The sequence below is a fragment of the Bufo gargarizans genome, chromosome 1 (genome assembly GCF_014858855.1).
Source record: "Bufo gargarizans isolate SCDJY-AF-19 chromosome 1, ASM1485885v1, whole genome shotgun sequence".
Classification (NCBI taxonomy): Eukaryota; Metazoa; Chordata; class Amphibia; order Anura; family Bufonidae; genus Bufo; species Bufo gargarizans.
In genome coordinates this window covers 433,877,115-433,893,390 of record NC_058080.1, presented here as the reverse complement: position 1 = coordinate 433,893,390, position 16,276 = coordinate 433,877,115, and the positions used below count along the sequence as shown (strand labels likewise).

At 41.0% G+C, this 16,276-nt stretch overlaps 1 protein-coding gene across 2 annotated transcripts in view; it reads right to left on the bottom strand.

Moving 5' to 3' along the window:
• The window catches only part of LOC122932494 (programmed cell death 1 ligand 1-like), a 62,107-nt gene that overhangs the window by 25,518 nt on the left and 20,313 nt on the right, over positions 1–16,276 (bottom strand). The window contains exons 2-5 of one of the 2 annotated variants that reach the window (XM_044286944.1): positions 13,637–13,707; positions 6,567–6,926; positions 4,602–4,892; positions 3,724–3,816 (exon numbers count right to left, since the gene is read on the bottom strand). In XM_044286944.1, the coding sequence (XP_044142879.1) occupies positions 3,724–3,816; positions 4,602–4,892; positions 6,567–6,926; positions 13,637–13,700 (808 nt within the window). In that variant the 5' untranslated portion in view covers positions 13,701–13,707. The remainder of the gene's footprint in view (positions 1–3,723; positions 3,817–4,601; positions 4,893–6,566; positions 6,927–13,636; positions 13,708–16,276) is intronic. The other variant, XM_044286953.1, reaches the window with a different exon arrangement.

Sequence of the window (16,276 nt, the reverse complement as noted above, 5' to 3'; positions counted from 1 at the left end):
AAGGAAAGTAAAAAAAAGTCTAAGACAGGTTTGCCATGCAAATGATAGAAAAAAACGGACACGGACGCGCGGACGCGGATGACAATCTTGTGTGCCTCCGCGTTTTTTAACAGTCCCGTTGACTTGAATGGGTCCGCAAACCGTTTTCCGTGAAAATAATAGGACAGGTTATATTTTTTTGATGGACTGGAACCACGGACCACGGACGCGGATGGCAAACGGTGCATTAGCCGAGTTTTCAACGGACCCATTGAAAGTCAATGGGGCCGCAGAAAATCACGAAAAAAGGCACAACGGACGCGGAATAAAACAACGGTCGTGTGCATGAGGCCTAAAACCCACTTTTTCAGGACCAGTTCAGGTCTAAAGTCACTTTGTGAGGCTTACATAATAGAAACCACCCAAAAATGACCCCAATTTAGAAACTACACCCCTCAAGGCATACAAAATTGATTTTACAAACTTTATTAACCCTTTAGGTGTTCCACAAGAATTAATGGAAAACAAAGATGAAATTTCTGAATTTCACTTTTTTGGCAGATTTTAAATTTTAATCCATTTTTTTCCAGTTACAAAGCAAGTAACCCTTGCCAAACAAAACTCAATATTTATGGCCCTGATTCTGTAGTTTACAGAAACACCCCATATGTGGTCGTAAACTGCTGTACGGGCACACAGCATTGCGCAGAAGGAAAGGAACTCCATACGGTTTTTGGAAGGCAGATTTTGCTGGACTGGTTTTTTGACACCATGTCCCATTTGAAGCCCCCCTGATGCACCCCTAGAGTAGAAACTGCATAAAAGTGACCCCATTTTGGAAACTACGGGATAAGGTGGCAGTTGTGTTGGTACTATTTTAGGGTACATATGATTTTTCGTTGCTCTATATTACACTTTTTGTGAGGCAAGGTAACAAGAAATAGCTGTTTTGGCAAGGTTTTTATCTTTTGTTATTTACAACATTCATCTGACAGGTTAGATCATGGGGTATTTTTATAGAGCAGATTGTTACGGACACGACAATACCAAATATTTTTGGGTTGTTTGTTTCAGTTTTACATAACTAAGCATTTTTGAAAAAAAAAGATTTTTTAGTGTCTCCACATTCTGAAAGCTGTAGTTTTATTTATTTTTTGGGCGACTGTCTTGTGTAGGGGCTCATATTTTTCAGGATGAGATGACAGTTTGATTGGTACTATTATATGGTGCATATGACTTTTTGATCGCTTGCTATTATACTTTTTGTGATGTAAGGTGATAAAAAATGGCTTTTTATACACAGTTTTTTTTAATGGTATTCACCTGAGGGGATAGGTCATGTGATATTTTTATAGAGCAGGTTATTATGGACACGGCGATACATAAATAAAAAAAGTTGACATATTAGGTAAGTTTTACACAATTTTTAAACAAAAAAATTACGTTTTAGTGAAATGACAGTTAGATTGGTGCTATTTTGGGGTGCGTATGACTTTTTAATCGCTTGCTATTGCTATTTTTGTGATGTAAGGTGACAAAAAAGTGCTTTTTTTTACACAGTTTTTATTTACATTTTTTTACGGTGTTCATCTGAAGGGTTAGGTCATGTGGTATTTTTATAGAGCCGATCGTTACGGGCGTGGCAATACCTAATATGTATACTTTTTTTTATTTATTTAAGTTTTACACAATAATATCATTTTTGAAACAAAAAAATAAATCATGTTTTAGTGTCTCCATATTCTGAGAGCCATCGTTTTTTCAGTTTTTGGGCGATTATCTTAGGTAGGGTACTATTTTTGCGGGATGAGATGACGGTTTGATTGGCACTATTTTGGGATGCATATGACTTTTTGATCACTTGCTATTACACTTTTTGTGATGTAAGGTGACAAAAAAAGGCTTTTTTTTACACCGTTTTTATGGAAAAAAAATAAGGTGTTCACTTGAGGGATTAGGTCATGTGATATTTTTATAGAGCAGGCTCTTACGGACGCGGCAATACCTAAGGCTACTTAGGATCCGATCATAATAATGCAGACGGAGGCTCCGTTCAGAACAGATCCGTCTGCATTATACTGGCAAAAAAAAGCTAAGTGTGAAATTAGCCTGAGCGGATCCGTCCAGACTTTTACATTGAAAGTCAATGGGGGACGGATCCGCTTGAAGATTGAGCCATATTGTGGCATCTTCAAACGGATCCGTCCCCATTGACTTACATTGTAAGTCTGGACGGATCCGCACGCCTCTGCACGGCCAGGCGGACACCCGAACGCTGCAAGCAGCGTTCAGGTGTCCGCCTGCTGAGCGGAGCGGAGGCTGAACGCCGCCAGACTGATGCAGTCTGAGCGGATCCGCATCCATTCAGACTGCATCAGGGCTGGACGGAAGCGTTCGGGTCCGCTCGTGAGCCCCTTCAAACGGAGCTCACGAGCGGACAGCCGAACGCTAGTGTGAAACTAGCCTAATATGTATACTTTTTTATTTACTTAAGTTTTACACAATAACAGCATTTTTAAAACAAAAAAACTATGTTTCAATGTCTCGATATTCTGAGCCATTTTTTTTTATGTTTTGGGCGATTGTCTTAGGTAGAGGCTCATTTTTGGCCGGATGAGGTGACGGTTAGATTCGTACTATTATGACTGGCATACGCTTTTTTGATCGCTTGGTGTTGTACTTTTAGTGATGAACGGTGACAAAAAAATTGTTTATTTAGCACAGTTTTTTTTTTACGGTGTTCATCTGAGGGGTTAGGTCATGTGATGTGTTTATAGGGTCCTTCGATATGGACGCGACGATACATAATATGTATTTTTTTCCCTATTTTTTAAACTTTTTTTCACTTTCTTTTTGTCCCACTTTGGGACTTCAACCTTTGGGGGTCTCATCCCCTCTACAATGCACTCCAATACTTCTGTATTGGAATGCATTGGCTGTATGTGTAATATAGTGTGTATTACTCATACAGCTTCCTGGATCTCACAGGCTGGATCTCACAGGCTCTCCACCAGAAGGCAGCCCCGATGCCTAAGGAAGACATTGCGCTGCCTTCAATGCCATTGCGTCCCCGTCACAGCAGCACAGCGACCCGATGGCAGCTCCGATCCCCGCCCAACATCGCACGTGCTGCGGTCAGCGCTGACCACGGCACATGAAGGGTTAATGCGCCGGCATCTGTGATTTCACCGATGCCGGCGCATGCAGCAGGGGTTTGGCTATCAGTGACTGCCGGACCCCTGCCGCTGATCGGGCGGGTGCAGCTCCTGTACCCACCCGATCACCATGAAGTACATGTACGTCACGTACGTCATGTACGTCCCGGAAAGAAATGACGTACATGTACGTCATTAGTCCTTAAGGGGTTAAGACATGTCCGAACATGTTTTCAACATGTCCGCACATTCCCTGTCGTGCTTTGCTAAATCACAAAATGGTTTCCGTATTTCACAAAATGGATTCTGTGGGCAAAAATAAGGGTGTGTTTTGGCTTCAGAAAGGGCACATTGGAAGGGGAGGATGCTTGACAGAATAAAGTGGAATGGGTGCAATTTAGGCGTGGTTTGGGACGGGTGATGGGCAGCGCTTTTGGAGGGTGGACTGGGAGGGGTTGTGGATGGGACGGGCGAGAAAAGGGGCGTGTTGACCTGTCACTTTTCATTTGACAAAACATATAGAGGTTATACTACTTAGAGAGAAACACAGTTACATGTATCTACAAATACATAACTTGATCTGACTTACCATACACTAATATAATGACAACTATTACAATTAATATTGTCAAACTGACAAATGAAAGTTTCCATCCTTGAGATTTTTCATTTTTTACATTTTCTGCAAAAGATTATAAAAAAAACTAAATAAAGCAATAAACAATGACATGTGAAACCACTGAATGTGGTCCTCAGTGTACTATAGTATATAAACAACACCTTGGACATTTTTATGTTTTATGGACAGTGGATTTGATTTGGCACTGACAATTCATGAAATCAATGCTTACTTTTCTGGGTCATGTGGATCATGGCAACCTCCCTGAGTTCTTCCATTCATTATCAATGCATCAACTGTAATTTTCAGTAGATGATATGAATATGCGCAGCATCTACAATGAGTTTACTTGTGGTTCATAGGTGACAAAGAAGTAATGCTATTCTTGACATTTTTTTATATGGAAACCAACCCCAAAAAAAAACAGCTGTTGCTCTTCCTACAAAATTGGAGGCATGCAGAGGTACAGTTAGGTCCTATATGAACTTCTATGGGAACCCTATTACAGATTTGTGCAAAACAGAGCCGTAATACTGCCATGTGCTTTCATTTCTGTTTCAAAAAATGTATTTGACTAAGGATACGGCTATACGGTAACATTGTCAACACAGTTCTAAAATAGCCGACAGCAAGTTGCAGCCAAGTCGCACATTTTGTGGCCCGCGACATTTCTGTAAAAAGTCATGTAGCTGTACCCTAATATAGAGAGATCCTACAACAACTTAGATAACAAGGTGCCTTAACAAGAAAAAATTGAATGGTTAAGAAAAAGACAAAACAGGTGAAAATGATTTCAGGCTCTATATATAAATGCTGAGATATTGAGAGGTCCAGAAAAGTTTGATTACCTGAGACATTGAAAGTGAGAGATGTTAGATTATGAGTGATTTTGTTCCAGAAGGTGCAAGTGAGTGTTCTATCAGACATGGCTGAGATTCTGACTGTGCTGGTGACGTTGAACAATCTGTCAGCAGTTAGTGTGTAGCTGGTGTTATGGACCACAGTGAAGTTCTTGTTGTCTACCATCCAGGTGACCTTGGCCTCTGGATATCCAAATGACTGACAGGAAACTTCTCTGACTGTCTCTCCAGAGGAATTAACCACATATGTGACCTGTTTTGTGATTTCCTTGTATGGTGCTGGGGAAAAAAAAGATATTGTATTATGCTACTGCTCACCAAGGAAGAGAGGTGGAAAGCAATGACATTTTAAAAATTTGGTGGCATCTACAGATTTGTTGTTTGAAGACCCCCATACCTCCTTTGTATGAACTGGTTCGAAAATTGCTATATATACACAATTTTACAGCACAGCTTTCTTTTTACAAATGCTCACCAGGAGGATTCTTCAGTCCATATCACATAAACCAGGAAAGCCATGGCATACCAGAAGCATCAAGATGTGTTTTGGATGTCAGAAGTTCTTAAGTAACATATGGCATATTCCAATGACATCAGTTTAGCATAGTCTTAACCTAATCTCGGTCCTTCAGTCTAGTAGCCCTGATACAATGGGGGTAATTTATCATTTTATGCCGATCTTTTTATACCCCCTGAGCTGTCAGAAGATCCGCCTAATTTATTATGAGGCTCGTCATAAATTTATAAACTTCAGTGCCCTTATTGGGACCCTCGGCATAATAACAACTTACAAAAAACGGTCAATTGACCACCCAAACCCGTTGGGGGTCCTCAACTATATATACATTTAAAACTACATCTTTTATTATTTTTTTTATTTTTTTTTCAAAATAAAATAAATAAAATATGTTGTTATAAATGATATATAGTTGACGACCCCTAAAGGGATTAGGTGGTCAATTGACCGGTTTTTGTAAGTCGTCAATAATTAGGCGCATCCTCTGCCAGTCTGTGCCCCTAGCTTGGCATTGATCTGCTCCTTGGACACAAAACAATAGCTGTCTTCAGTATTAAAGGGCCTCTACGTAGGGAAATGTAGTAGGACATACTGTATCTGGCTGTTTTGGTTAGTGCTACACTCATTGATTTGTGTTATATAATATGACTACTGCGACCATATACGTTTATTATCTGTGATGCACACTCTGGTTTTAGTTCTTGCTCCATCCCCCTTCTCTTCTATACCTATTTGGTATCATCATTTGTGATTAGTGTAGACAACACACACACTTTACCTGGTCCGGGTTCTCACTGGGGGATGTATCAGGCCAGGATCCAGTGTGGGATCACTCTTATCAGGTATAGAAAAGGGCCAATATTGGGCAAAAGTTGTGGTTTTCAGTGTATAGAAGTGGCATGTACCATACATTTTTCATGGATATTTAACTACTGTACGTATACATTATAGCTTGCATTTCAGATTGAGTCCATCTGTGACAAGTGATCATTGCTTTGATCGCCATAGTATGCAATTGGATTTCATCCTGCAATATCAGGAATCCCTTGTCCCTAGAAGATACAATCCCATCTTTGGCTCTAAATATATGGCTCCTACATGGCATCTTAACCACAACATACAGTAAGTAATAATGAAGAAGGGAAACAATCCTAAATAAAATGTTTCTCTTCTTACCTGGGCTGTGAACTGTACAGTAGAGCAAATCTTCCAAATGCAATGTGAAGGCAGATTTGTGTTCTACTGATCCTTTTAGGCATCAAAGGCAAAAAAAAACTTGTTTCCAAAAAATGTATTTCATATATTTTAATTCCCAAGCCTCTGAGTAGTATAATTGTTAGCAATGATATTTAGTTTGCCTGATCTGTTACTAAGCCAATGACAGTTCTCATACCATATGTGTGCATATTATAATGATATCATAGAAAACCCATTACCTTGCACATCCAGATTCATCACTTTAAAGTCTGATCCTTGAGAAGATATAATGCAGAGATATTGACCTGCGTCAGTCATCTTTACTTTACTGATGTGAAGGATGGCACAACCCTTGCGCAGTTCATTTGATAACAGCTTCATGCGGTCACTGCCACTGTTGCTTTGCGATATTTCTATATTTTTGCCATTTATATACTTTACTACTTCTACACTGTTCATGTTATCTCTTCTGTGTTTCCATAAAACATTTAAATTTTCAACACTTGTTCCCAGGTCCATTGTGAATTGACATTCCATGGAGACATTATCCCCATACTCTGCCATGTAATGAGAGTTTTTGGCCTGTACTGTAAATAACCCTGAAATATAAAACATATATCATGTCAGGTATTGGTGGATTACTTCGAAATGATGAATACTTCAGTGATTTCCTATTCTGACTGGTGATCAAATACAGAATTTTATAGTCACGTGGCTCCTTTTAGTGACCAAACTGACCATGTGACACTTGGATCCCCTACAATTGTCCTGACCCTAACTTAGCTCACCAAAGAAACCTCCTAACTGACCCTAAAATGTGTGTGTCACATTTGGACAGTAGAGCTGTGGTGTCAGTTTATAAAGAACCCCCGTAATCTGACAGTGGTCCAACAAACATGATATTCAGCAAATAGCTTGTTTTGCCAGGGGGAAACTCAGTGGACGCTGCACAGGAAGTCTAGTATTGTTTGTTGGTCATTCAGATGAATGCCTGTCCCGTTAATTTAATATATGGGCAGCTTGAGTCAGAGCCACTACTGGAAAGCCTTAGGCTTTCCACTCCTCCACTCTATAGAAGAGGGTCCTCTATGACATCCATATGGTGTAGTAGGGCATATGGACAGACAGTAGCCTAATAGGACAACCCCTTTAAAAAGCAAAATGTATACTGTAAAAAGGCGTGTAAATGTCTGGAATTGTATATTTACACAGTTGCTTATGTTGGCCAAAATTAAAGGGGTTGGCTTGGTTACAGATATTGATGACCCGTCCTCGGGATAGATCATCAATATCAGATTCGTTGAGGTCCCACTCCCTGGCACCCTGCTGATCAGCTGTTTGAAGGGGCTGTGGCACTCATACAGGCACTACATCCTTTTACCTGCCACCTCTCTTCTAGTGGAGGTGCAGTGTAATTACAGCTTCCTCTCCCGTTCACTTGAAATGGGACGAACTACATGGGAGATGGCATGCAGGAAAACATTGAAGAGGAACACAGTGCACACAAGAGTGTCATGGACCCTTCAAGCAGTTGAACGTAAGGGTGCTGGGTGTCCTCAATGTCTATGGCCTAGATAACCCCTTCAATATAGTAATCTATACTTTTTTGTGTTTCTTTAGAGAAGTGTACCCTACACAACCTAAACAGTATATAGCAGAATTATACAGTATATAATTGATAATTTGGGGGTCATTTATCAAACTGGGGTAAAAGTACTGTAGAACTGGCTTAGTTGCCCATAGCAACTTTTTGGACAGCGCTTTTGGAAAATGAAAGGAGGAATCTTATTGGTTGCTATGGGCAACTAAGCCATTTCTACTTTACACCAGTTTGTTGAATGACCCCCTATATACCTAATGTAGCCTAAAACCATAATGAGAAAAAAACGTGTATACCAATTGCAAATTTATAGATACAAAATACTATTTCTACACTAATAACAGAGCTTTGGGGGAGATTTATCAAGCTGGTGTAAAGTAGAACTGGCTCAGTTGCCCATAACAACCAATCAGGTTCCACCTTTCATTTTTCACAGCTGTATTGGAAAATGTAAAGGTGTGATTTAATTGGTTGCTATGGGCAACTAAACCAGTTCTACTTTACACCAGTTTGATAAATCTCCCCCTTTATGTCATTGGTGGGTAATATCTTCGAGTTTGCCCTCTAAAACTATCTTTAATTTGCCTATAAAATTTTGCATAATAAATGAAACTATGAATTTGCCTCAAAATATGAATTCTTAAAAACTGTATGTATGTCTTTTTCCAATGTAAACTAATTTATACACCAAAGGAAGCCATAGGGTGAAATACACATTGGGGTGTGAGGTAGAGATCAAGCCCTTCTCCGCAATTGTGACCTTTTCTTTACTCTCTGTGCATTATATATTGGCCATATATAACCAAGCAAAAAAATAAATTATTTTTCCCTTTTTCGTGTGAGTTGTAACTTTTTTATATATTTTTTTTAAGTTAAATTTAAAGTTAAGTTAAAACTTAATGGTCCATTTAATGGTTTCTACATGTATTAAGACACTGTAAAACAAAAAAATCTACGGTGGGCATAGAAATGAAATTGGTTTTGTTTCTAGTTAATGGTGTGATAAAAATGACTTTATTCAGTGGGTGTGAGACGACAATACCAAGTTAATATACTTTTTGTTATGTTTTACTACTAAAAAATAAAAACCTTTAAAATAAATAAATTGCTTTGTGTCACCATATTCTGGCATCTATACCTTGAATACAATATGGGATCAATGAAATATTCTTTAATTACGGTACTTTTTTTTTAACCATTTCCTTGCAAAATCGGGTGCCTATCGAGCTTTAGAATCTATATTCCTATAAAGTGCTGTGTATGAAAGTACAGATTCCTCTTTGGCTGCACTAAATGCTGTAGGGGCTGGAGCATTACTGTTGTATACATGGCATATCTATTCCAGGCTTTAGCAGAGCGGAAGACGGGAGGAGCAATACGTTATGTAAGCTCCTGCCTGCGCACGCTAACTCTGCTCTGCTAAAGTCTTACTTAGTGCCACGCTTTAGCAGCCAGGAGCTCACATATTACATCGCTGCTCCAGCCTCTACAGTGCTTAGTGTTGCCAAAGAGGAATCCACATTCCCATACACAACGTTGTGTAGGAGTATGTATTCTAACTTGTGATAGGCACATGAACTGCAAGGAAATAATGAAAGAAAAAAATGAAAAGCTATGTACACCTTCAGGGGCAGTTGTTTATGACTACATCTTACTCATTTTGGGCTAAAAATCATTTTTTCAAATGGCCTTTATTTATTTTATGCACTTATATAGCGCTACTATATTCCGCAGCACTTTACAGACATTAGCATCACACTGTCCTCATTGGGACTCACAATCTAAGGTCCCTATCAGTATGTCTTTGGAGTGTGGGAGGAAACTGGAGTACCTGGAGGAAACCCACACAAACACGGGGAGAACATACAAACTCCATGCAGATGTTGTCCTTGGTCGGATTTGAACCTAGGATCCCAGCGCTGCTAACCACTGAGCCACCGTGCTTTATTAAATATATTTAGCCGTTCTGTCACAAAAGATTAACTGTCTAGCGATGTGAATCGTATTTATCCAATAAACCTTATCTTTAATTTATTAAAAGGTCATAAACACTTATTTAAACCACATTCTTATCAGTAAGATAAGAACTGAGCTATAATGAGTGTATAAGGTCAGAGACCCAAGATAAGGCGTTATTAGCTGAGCTGCCTAATGGAATAGAGGCTCCTACTAGAGAATCTCGAGGCTGTACGGAGAAAGGGGATCCAAATTTTTTTTCCAATTGAAATAATTTTTAGATCAAAATCAGCACAATGCAATAATAGCTAAATGTATTTCTGGTGATCTAGACCCTGCCTCTTGCCCTTTCCTATCTTGGACTTTGTTCCTTGTCTGATCTTTTGTTTATCTCCCTAAATTGACTTCTGCTCTGGATCTGTCATTCCTGGTTAATCTTCCAGTTCTGACCCATTTTGCCACCTGACTACTCTCCAGTGTGTCCTGTTGCCATTTGGTGACTACTTTGCAACTTAGACCTGAGCATCTGTCTATGTCCAAACTTCCTTGAAGGGATCTCATATGAAGAATTGGAGAGTCCCTTAGATCTCCCTATTCATTGCTAGACCAGATGCATTGCCAACTTTCTACTTCTCAAGGTATGCCTACTTAACAAGCTGGGTGCAGTGAGCACTATGGATATGTCCACACTATGTAGCTTTTTTGCTGCATGTGAGGAGCCTGTGCACAATACAATATTGGAACAAAGCCTAATTAATTGTATCAGTAATAACAGGACTGCTAGAGGATTCAAATACCGTGTGTTGCTTATAGCACTGTGTAGTTTTAGGTCATCCTTTTAGCCGTAACAAGTATAAGTATGTTTATAACAAGTATAAGTATGGTCACAACAAGTATAAGTATAGCCATAACAAGTGTAAGTATAGCCATAACAAGTATAAGCATGGTCATAACAAGTGTAAGTATAGCCATAACAAGTATAGTCATAACTAGTATAAGTATAGCCATGACAAGTATAAGTATGGTTATAACAAGAACAAGTATAGCCATAACAAGTATAAGTTCAGCCATAACAAGTATATATCTGTAAAGAATAAATCAAGGCAACTGGACGTACTGTAGATTTCTTGAAAACATTTAACTTGTTCTTCCAATGAGCTTTCTCAATTCTGAGTGATTGTACAAAAATATTAGGAATAAATATGTAACTGAATCCACGTCTGGTAATTATACCCAGCATTGGGTCAAAGGTGTTGATTCCATTATCCTAATTGGAGTCAGTAGGTGATAAAGACCTCCCAGAAAAAGGTGTCAAGACAGCATTGTATGTGGCAGACAATAGATGTCTAACCCCCCCCACCTCTATTCAAGCTTGGCTTCTCCATTTTTACGTAGATGGACTCCTTCATGCCTCGTTTGGCAATACAATGCTGTCTTGACACCTTTTTCTGGGAAGTCTTTATCACCTACTGACTCCAATTAGGATAATGGAATCAACACCTTTGACCCAATGCTGGGTATAATTACCAGACGTGGATTCAGTTAGATATTTATTCCCAATATTTTTGTACAATCACTCAGAATTGAGAAAGCTCGTTGGAAGAACGAGTGAAACGTTTTCAAGAAATCTACAATACGTCAAGTTGCCTTGATTTATTCTTTACAGATATATACCATGACCTGGATAAATGAGAACCTTCACAGACATAACAAGTATAAGTATGGTGTTGTGCAGGAACCCCAAAATGGCTGATATGATCATCTGCTGGTCTGTCTTACTGAGCCATAACCCCATTTGGAGTTGACTTTAGGGCCATTTTTCACTAGACTACCTGTTTTATATGTTTTTTTTTTTTTGGGGGGGGGTGGGGGTGGGGGTGTTACATTTTTACTGCAGAGAATCAGAACAGCTGAGCATCAGGTTACTGCTTAGGCTATGTTCATGCTGGCCTTTTTGCCATCTCGACCGGGTTCCAAGTGTAATATGCAGCACTGTTCTTACCATAAAAATACTGTAACCTGAAGGATCCCATTATAAGTGAAAGGGATGCATCAGGATTCCTTGTTATCCATTTAGCTCTATTGTGAACTAAAGCCATTAATCTACAGGTAGTGTGAACAGAGTCGCATTCTTTTTATGTGGGGAAAAAAACTCGAGAATGTGTGTGTGTGTATTTCAAATATTTATATTCCCTATGAAATACCTATCTGGCAGCACCTTACCTTAGAACAGTGCTTCTCAAATAGTGGGGCGCGCCCCCCCGGGGGGGGGCCAGGCTCCATAAAGGGGGGCTCGTTCAGGGCCAGCCTTTGGGGTGTGCGTTATGTGGCGGGGAGATGAGCGCTTCCATTGTGGAAGCGCTCATCTCCCTTCCTCTGATCAGAGGCCGGCGCAGGGGCTGGACGCGATGTACGGAGCGGGGGCCGGGGGAGGGACTGGGAGGAGGAGCTGGGGGCCGGCAATAGCGGTGGGGCGGTGCGGTCACTGTACTATAGCCCCGCCCCACCGCTCCCTCCGTTATACTAATATAAAATGTATTATTGAATTAAAAGTTATTAAACATGCCCCCCTCACTCCTAATAGTACTGTATATCCGAATTTCTTCTGTCTAATGCCGGCAGGCAGGCCGGGCGGCCGGCGCGTCCCTCAGTGATGTCACGTGCCTGCGCCGCCTGTTTTATGAATGAAGCAGGCAGCGCAGACAAGTGACGTCACTGAGGAACGCGCCGGCCGCCCGGCCCGCCTGCCGGCATTATACAGAAGAAATTTGGATATACGGTACTATTAGGAGTGAGGGGGGCATGTTTAATAACTTTAAACGGCGGCGGCGGGCACACGGAATCTGTGGATGGCACAGTTAAGGGGTGGGGGTCTGTGGATGGCACTGTTATGGGCTGGGGGGCACTGTGGATGGCACTGTTATGGAGTGGGGGGTCTGTGGATGGCACATATATAACAGTGCCAGCCACAGATCCCCCTGTAACAGTGCCAGCCACAGATCCCCCCATAAGTGTCCGTCATCCACAGATCCCCCCATAAGTGTCCGTCATCCACAGATCCCCCCATAAGTGTCCGTCATCCACAGATCCCCCCATAAGTGTCCGTCATCCACAGATCCCCCCATAAGTGTCCGTCATCCACAGATCCCCCCATAACCGTGTCAGTCATCCACAGATCCCCCCATAACCGTGTCAGTCATCCACAGATCCCCCATAACAGTGTCCGTCATCCACAGATCCCCCCATAACAGTGTCCGTCATCCACAGATCCCCCCATAACAGTGTCCGTCATCCACAGATCCCCCCATAACAGTGTCCGTCATCCACAGATCCCCCCATAACATTACTGGCAAAGGGGGGGCTGTTATTACTGGGAAAGCGGGGGCTGTTATTACTGGCACAGAGGGGCTGTTATTACTGGCACAGAGGGGCTGTTATTACTAGGGGCTGTACTTATAACAATTTTATAGACAAAAGATACTATTTACAGTCGCGCGAGGGGGGGGGGGCGCGAAATGTTTTCTTCTTCCTAGGGGGGGCATGACAGAAAATAATTGAGAAGCACTGCCTTAGAACTTTGCTCTCTGTGATTCCTGTGTTACTCCTTCTAGAAATGTATTAAAATATAATAATATATAAGAAAATATGCTCCTGAAAATATAAGTATTTACTAAAACAGACATGTCAGAAGAGGTGACAGGTCCTCTTTAATAGTACATACAAATTCTAATGAATAGGGAAAAAACTGCTTACCACTTATAATGGTGCAACACTTCCACAAAAGCACGACAAGCAGAAAACTACTATATACAGCCATCTGGAGCCTAAACCACAAAAACAATAACACAATACAGATTGTCAAATATTACAACAAGCTTCATACATAATAAGTACCGACACCGATAAAACATTTATATAGTTTTTATATAGTAAAATATTAAGTCAGTTTGATAACACAAAACAAAAGTTTGGTATGTGCTCTCTTATTGTAATGTATGGAGTCTACCAGTGTCTAGTGGAAGGGGCTGTCACTATCAAAGTGTGACTTCTTAAGTGTACCTTGAGTGAAAAATAAAAACTTTCCCAGTGCTCTTACATGCTCATGTGCAATACCTTTGTTAAGCCTTTAGGGTAGTCATATGACAAATGTGCATGGGTTTGGTTGTATACAACAGGAAGTGCTACATACAAGGTGTAAAGAAACAGAGTGATTAGTTTACATGGTGACAAAAGGTCGGGAGAGTCCAAATTGAAAAAAAAAAGTCTGGGAAAGATGTAAATGAGGTAAACAATTACATGAGCATATCTGTTAAAAACGATAGTAATCTTGGAAAATCCCTTTAAAGTTATTAGTTTGGGCTGCAGACCACTTCTTCCTGATTCACAAAAATGATATAGTTGTCTGCCATGTACAGTAAACCTGATGGACTACATTGGCAACTTCTGTTTCCAAGCATGTCATGGATTTCACAGGAGTCCCTCTGGCGTCATTCACCCAGTCTCTAACCGGACCACTTGGAGGAAACACATTCTTATTAGTCTTCTACAGTGTATGTCCTGTTTAAAATCCCTGTGCCAGTGCTGCAGCAGTGACAGATGGGATCAAAGCCATAGTGCAGTGCCCTGGCCCACGGCCCCCTATTAGGTTCTAGTGCTGAGTCATCCTCCTCCTTTTGCTGCCAGAGGAAGGAAGCGGAAGAAAGAGCTGCACAATATCAGGGCCAACTTTGACTGAAAAGAGCCTGAGGGACACTGGCCACTGTAGTTTGGAGCTCAACATGAGACTTCCAGCTGGTCTGGAGTGAATGGGATTCATCCCAAGACAGCAAGTCAGCGCAGAGAGTGGTTCTGACTGGCCTTGCTGTGCAGGAAGAGATCGGACCAGTTGCTGCACTGTTACATATGCGCTCCCGCAGGATCATGCACACAATCTATGGCCGGTTTATAATACAGAGTAAACATCTAATCCTGCACTGCCATATAGGAACCCAGCTGTCTGTAAAAGGGTTGGAAAAAAACAGACAATTCCCCAGTTTTATGGGTTTTGTTTTTACAGTGTTAACTATGCGGTAACACTGACTTGTGCTCTTCATTCTCCGGTTCAGTACGATTACAGCTATACCAAACTTTTATATATATACAAACCGGATTCCAAAAAAGTTGGGACACTAAACAAATTGTGAATAAAAACTGAATGCAATGATGTGGAGATGGCAAATGTCAATATTGTATTTGTAATAGAACGTAGATGACAGATCAAACGTTTAATCCGAGTAAATGTATCATTTTAAAGGAAAAATACGTTGATTCAAATTTTCACGGTGTCAACAAATCCCCAAAAAGTTGGGACAAGTAGCAATAAGAGGCTGGAAAAAGTAAATTTGAGCATAACGAAGAGCTGGAAGACCAATTAACACTAATTAGGTCAATTGGCAACATGATTGGGTATAAAAAGAGCTTCTCAGAGTGGCAGTGTCTCTCAGAAGCCAAGATTGGTAGAGGATCACCAATTTCCACAATGTTGCGCAGAAAGATAGTGGAGCAATATCAGAAAGGTTTTACCCAGCGAAAAATTGCAAAGACTTTGCATTCATCATCATCAACTGTGCATAACATCATCCGAAGATTCAGAGAATCTGGAACAATCTCTGTGCGTAAGGGTCAAGGCCGTAAAACCATACTGGATGCCCGTGATCTCCGGGCCCTTAAACGACACTGCACCACAAACAGGAATGCTACTGTAAAGGAAATCACAGAATGGGCTCAGGAATACTTCCAGAAACCATTGTCAGTGAACACAATCCACCGTGCCATCCGCCGTTGCCAGCTGAAATTCTACAGTGCAAAGAAGAAGCCATTCCTAAGCAAGATCCACAAGCTCAGGCGTTTTCACTGGGCCAGGGATCATTTAAAATGGAGTGTGGCAAAATGGAACACTGTTCTGTGGTCAGACGAGTCAAGATTCAAAGTTCTTTTTGGAAATCTGGGACGCCATGTCATCCGGACCAAAGAGGACAAGGACAACCCAAGTTGTTATCAACGCTCAGTTCAGAAGCCTGCATCTCTGATGGTATGGGGTTGCATGAGTGTGTGTGGCATGGGCAGCTTGCATGTCTGGAAAGGCACCATCAATGCAGAAAAATATATTCAGGTTCTAGAACAACATATGCTCCCATCCAGACGTCATCTCTTTCAGGGAAGACCCTGCATTTTTCAACAAGATAATGCCAGACCACATTCTGCATCAATCACAACATCATGGCTGCGTAGGAGAAGGATCCGGGTACTGAAATGGCCAGTCTGCAGTCCAGATCTTTCACCTATAGAGAACATTTGGCGCATCATAAAGAGGAAGGTGCAACAAAGAAGGCCCAAGACGATTGAACAGTTAGA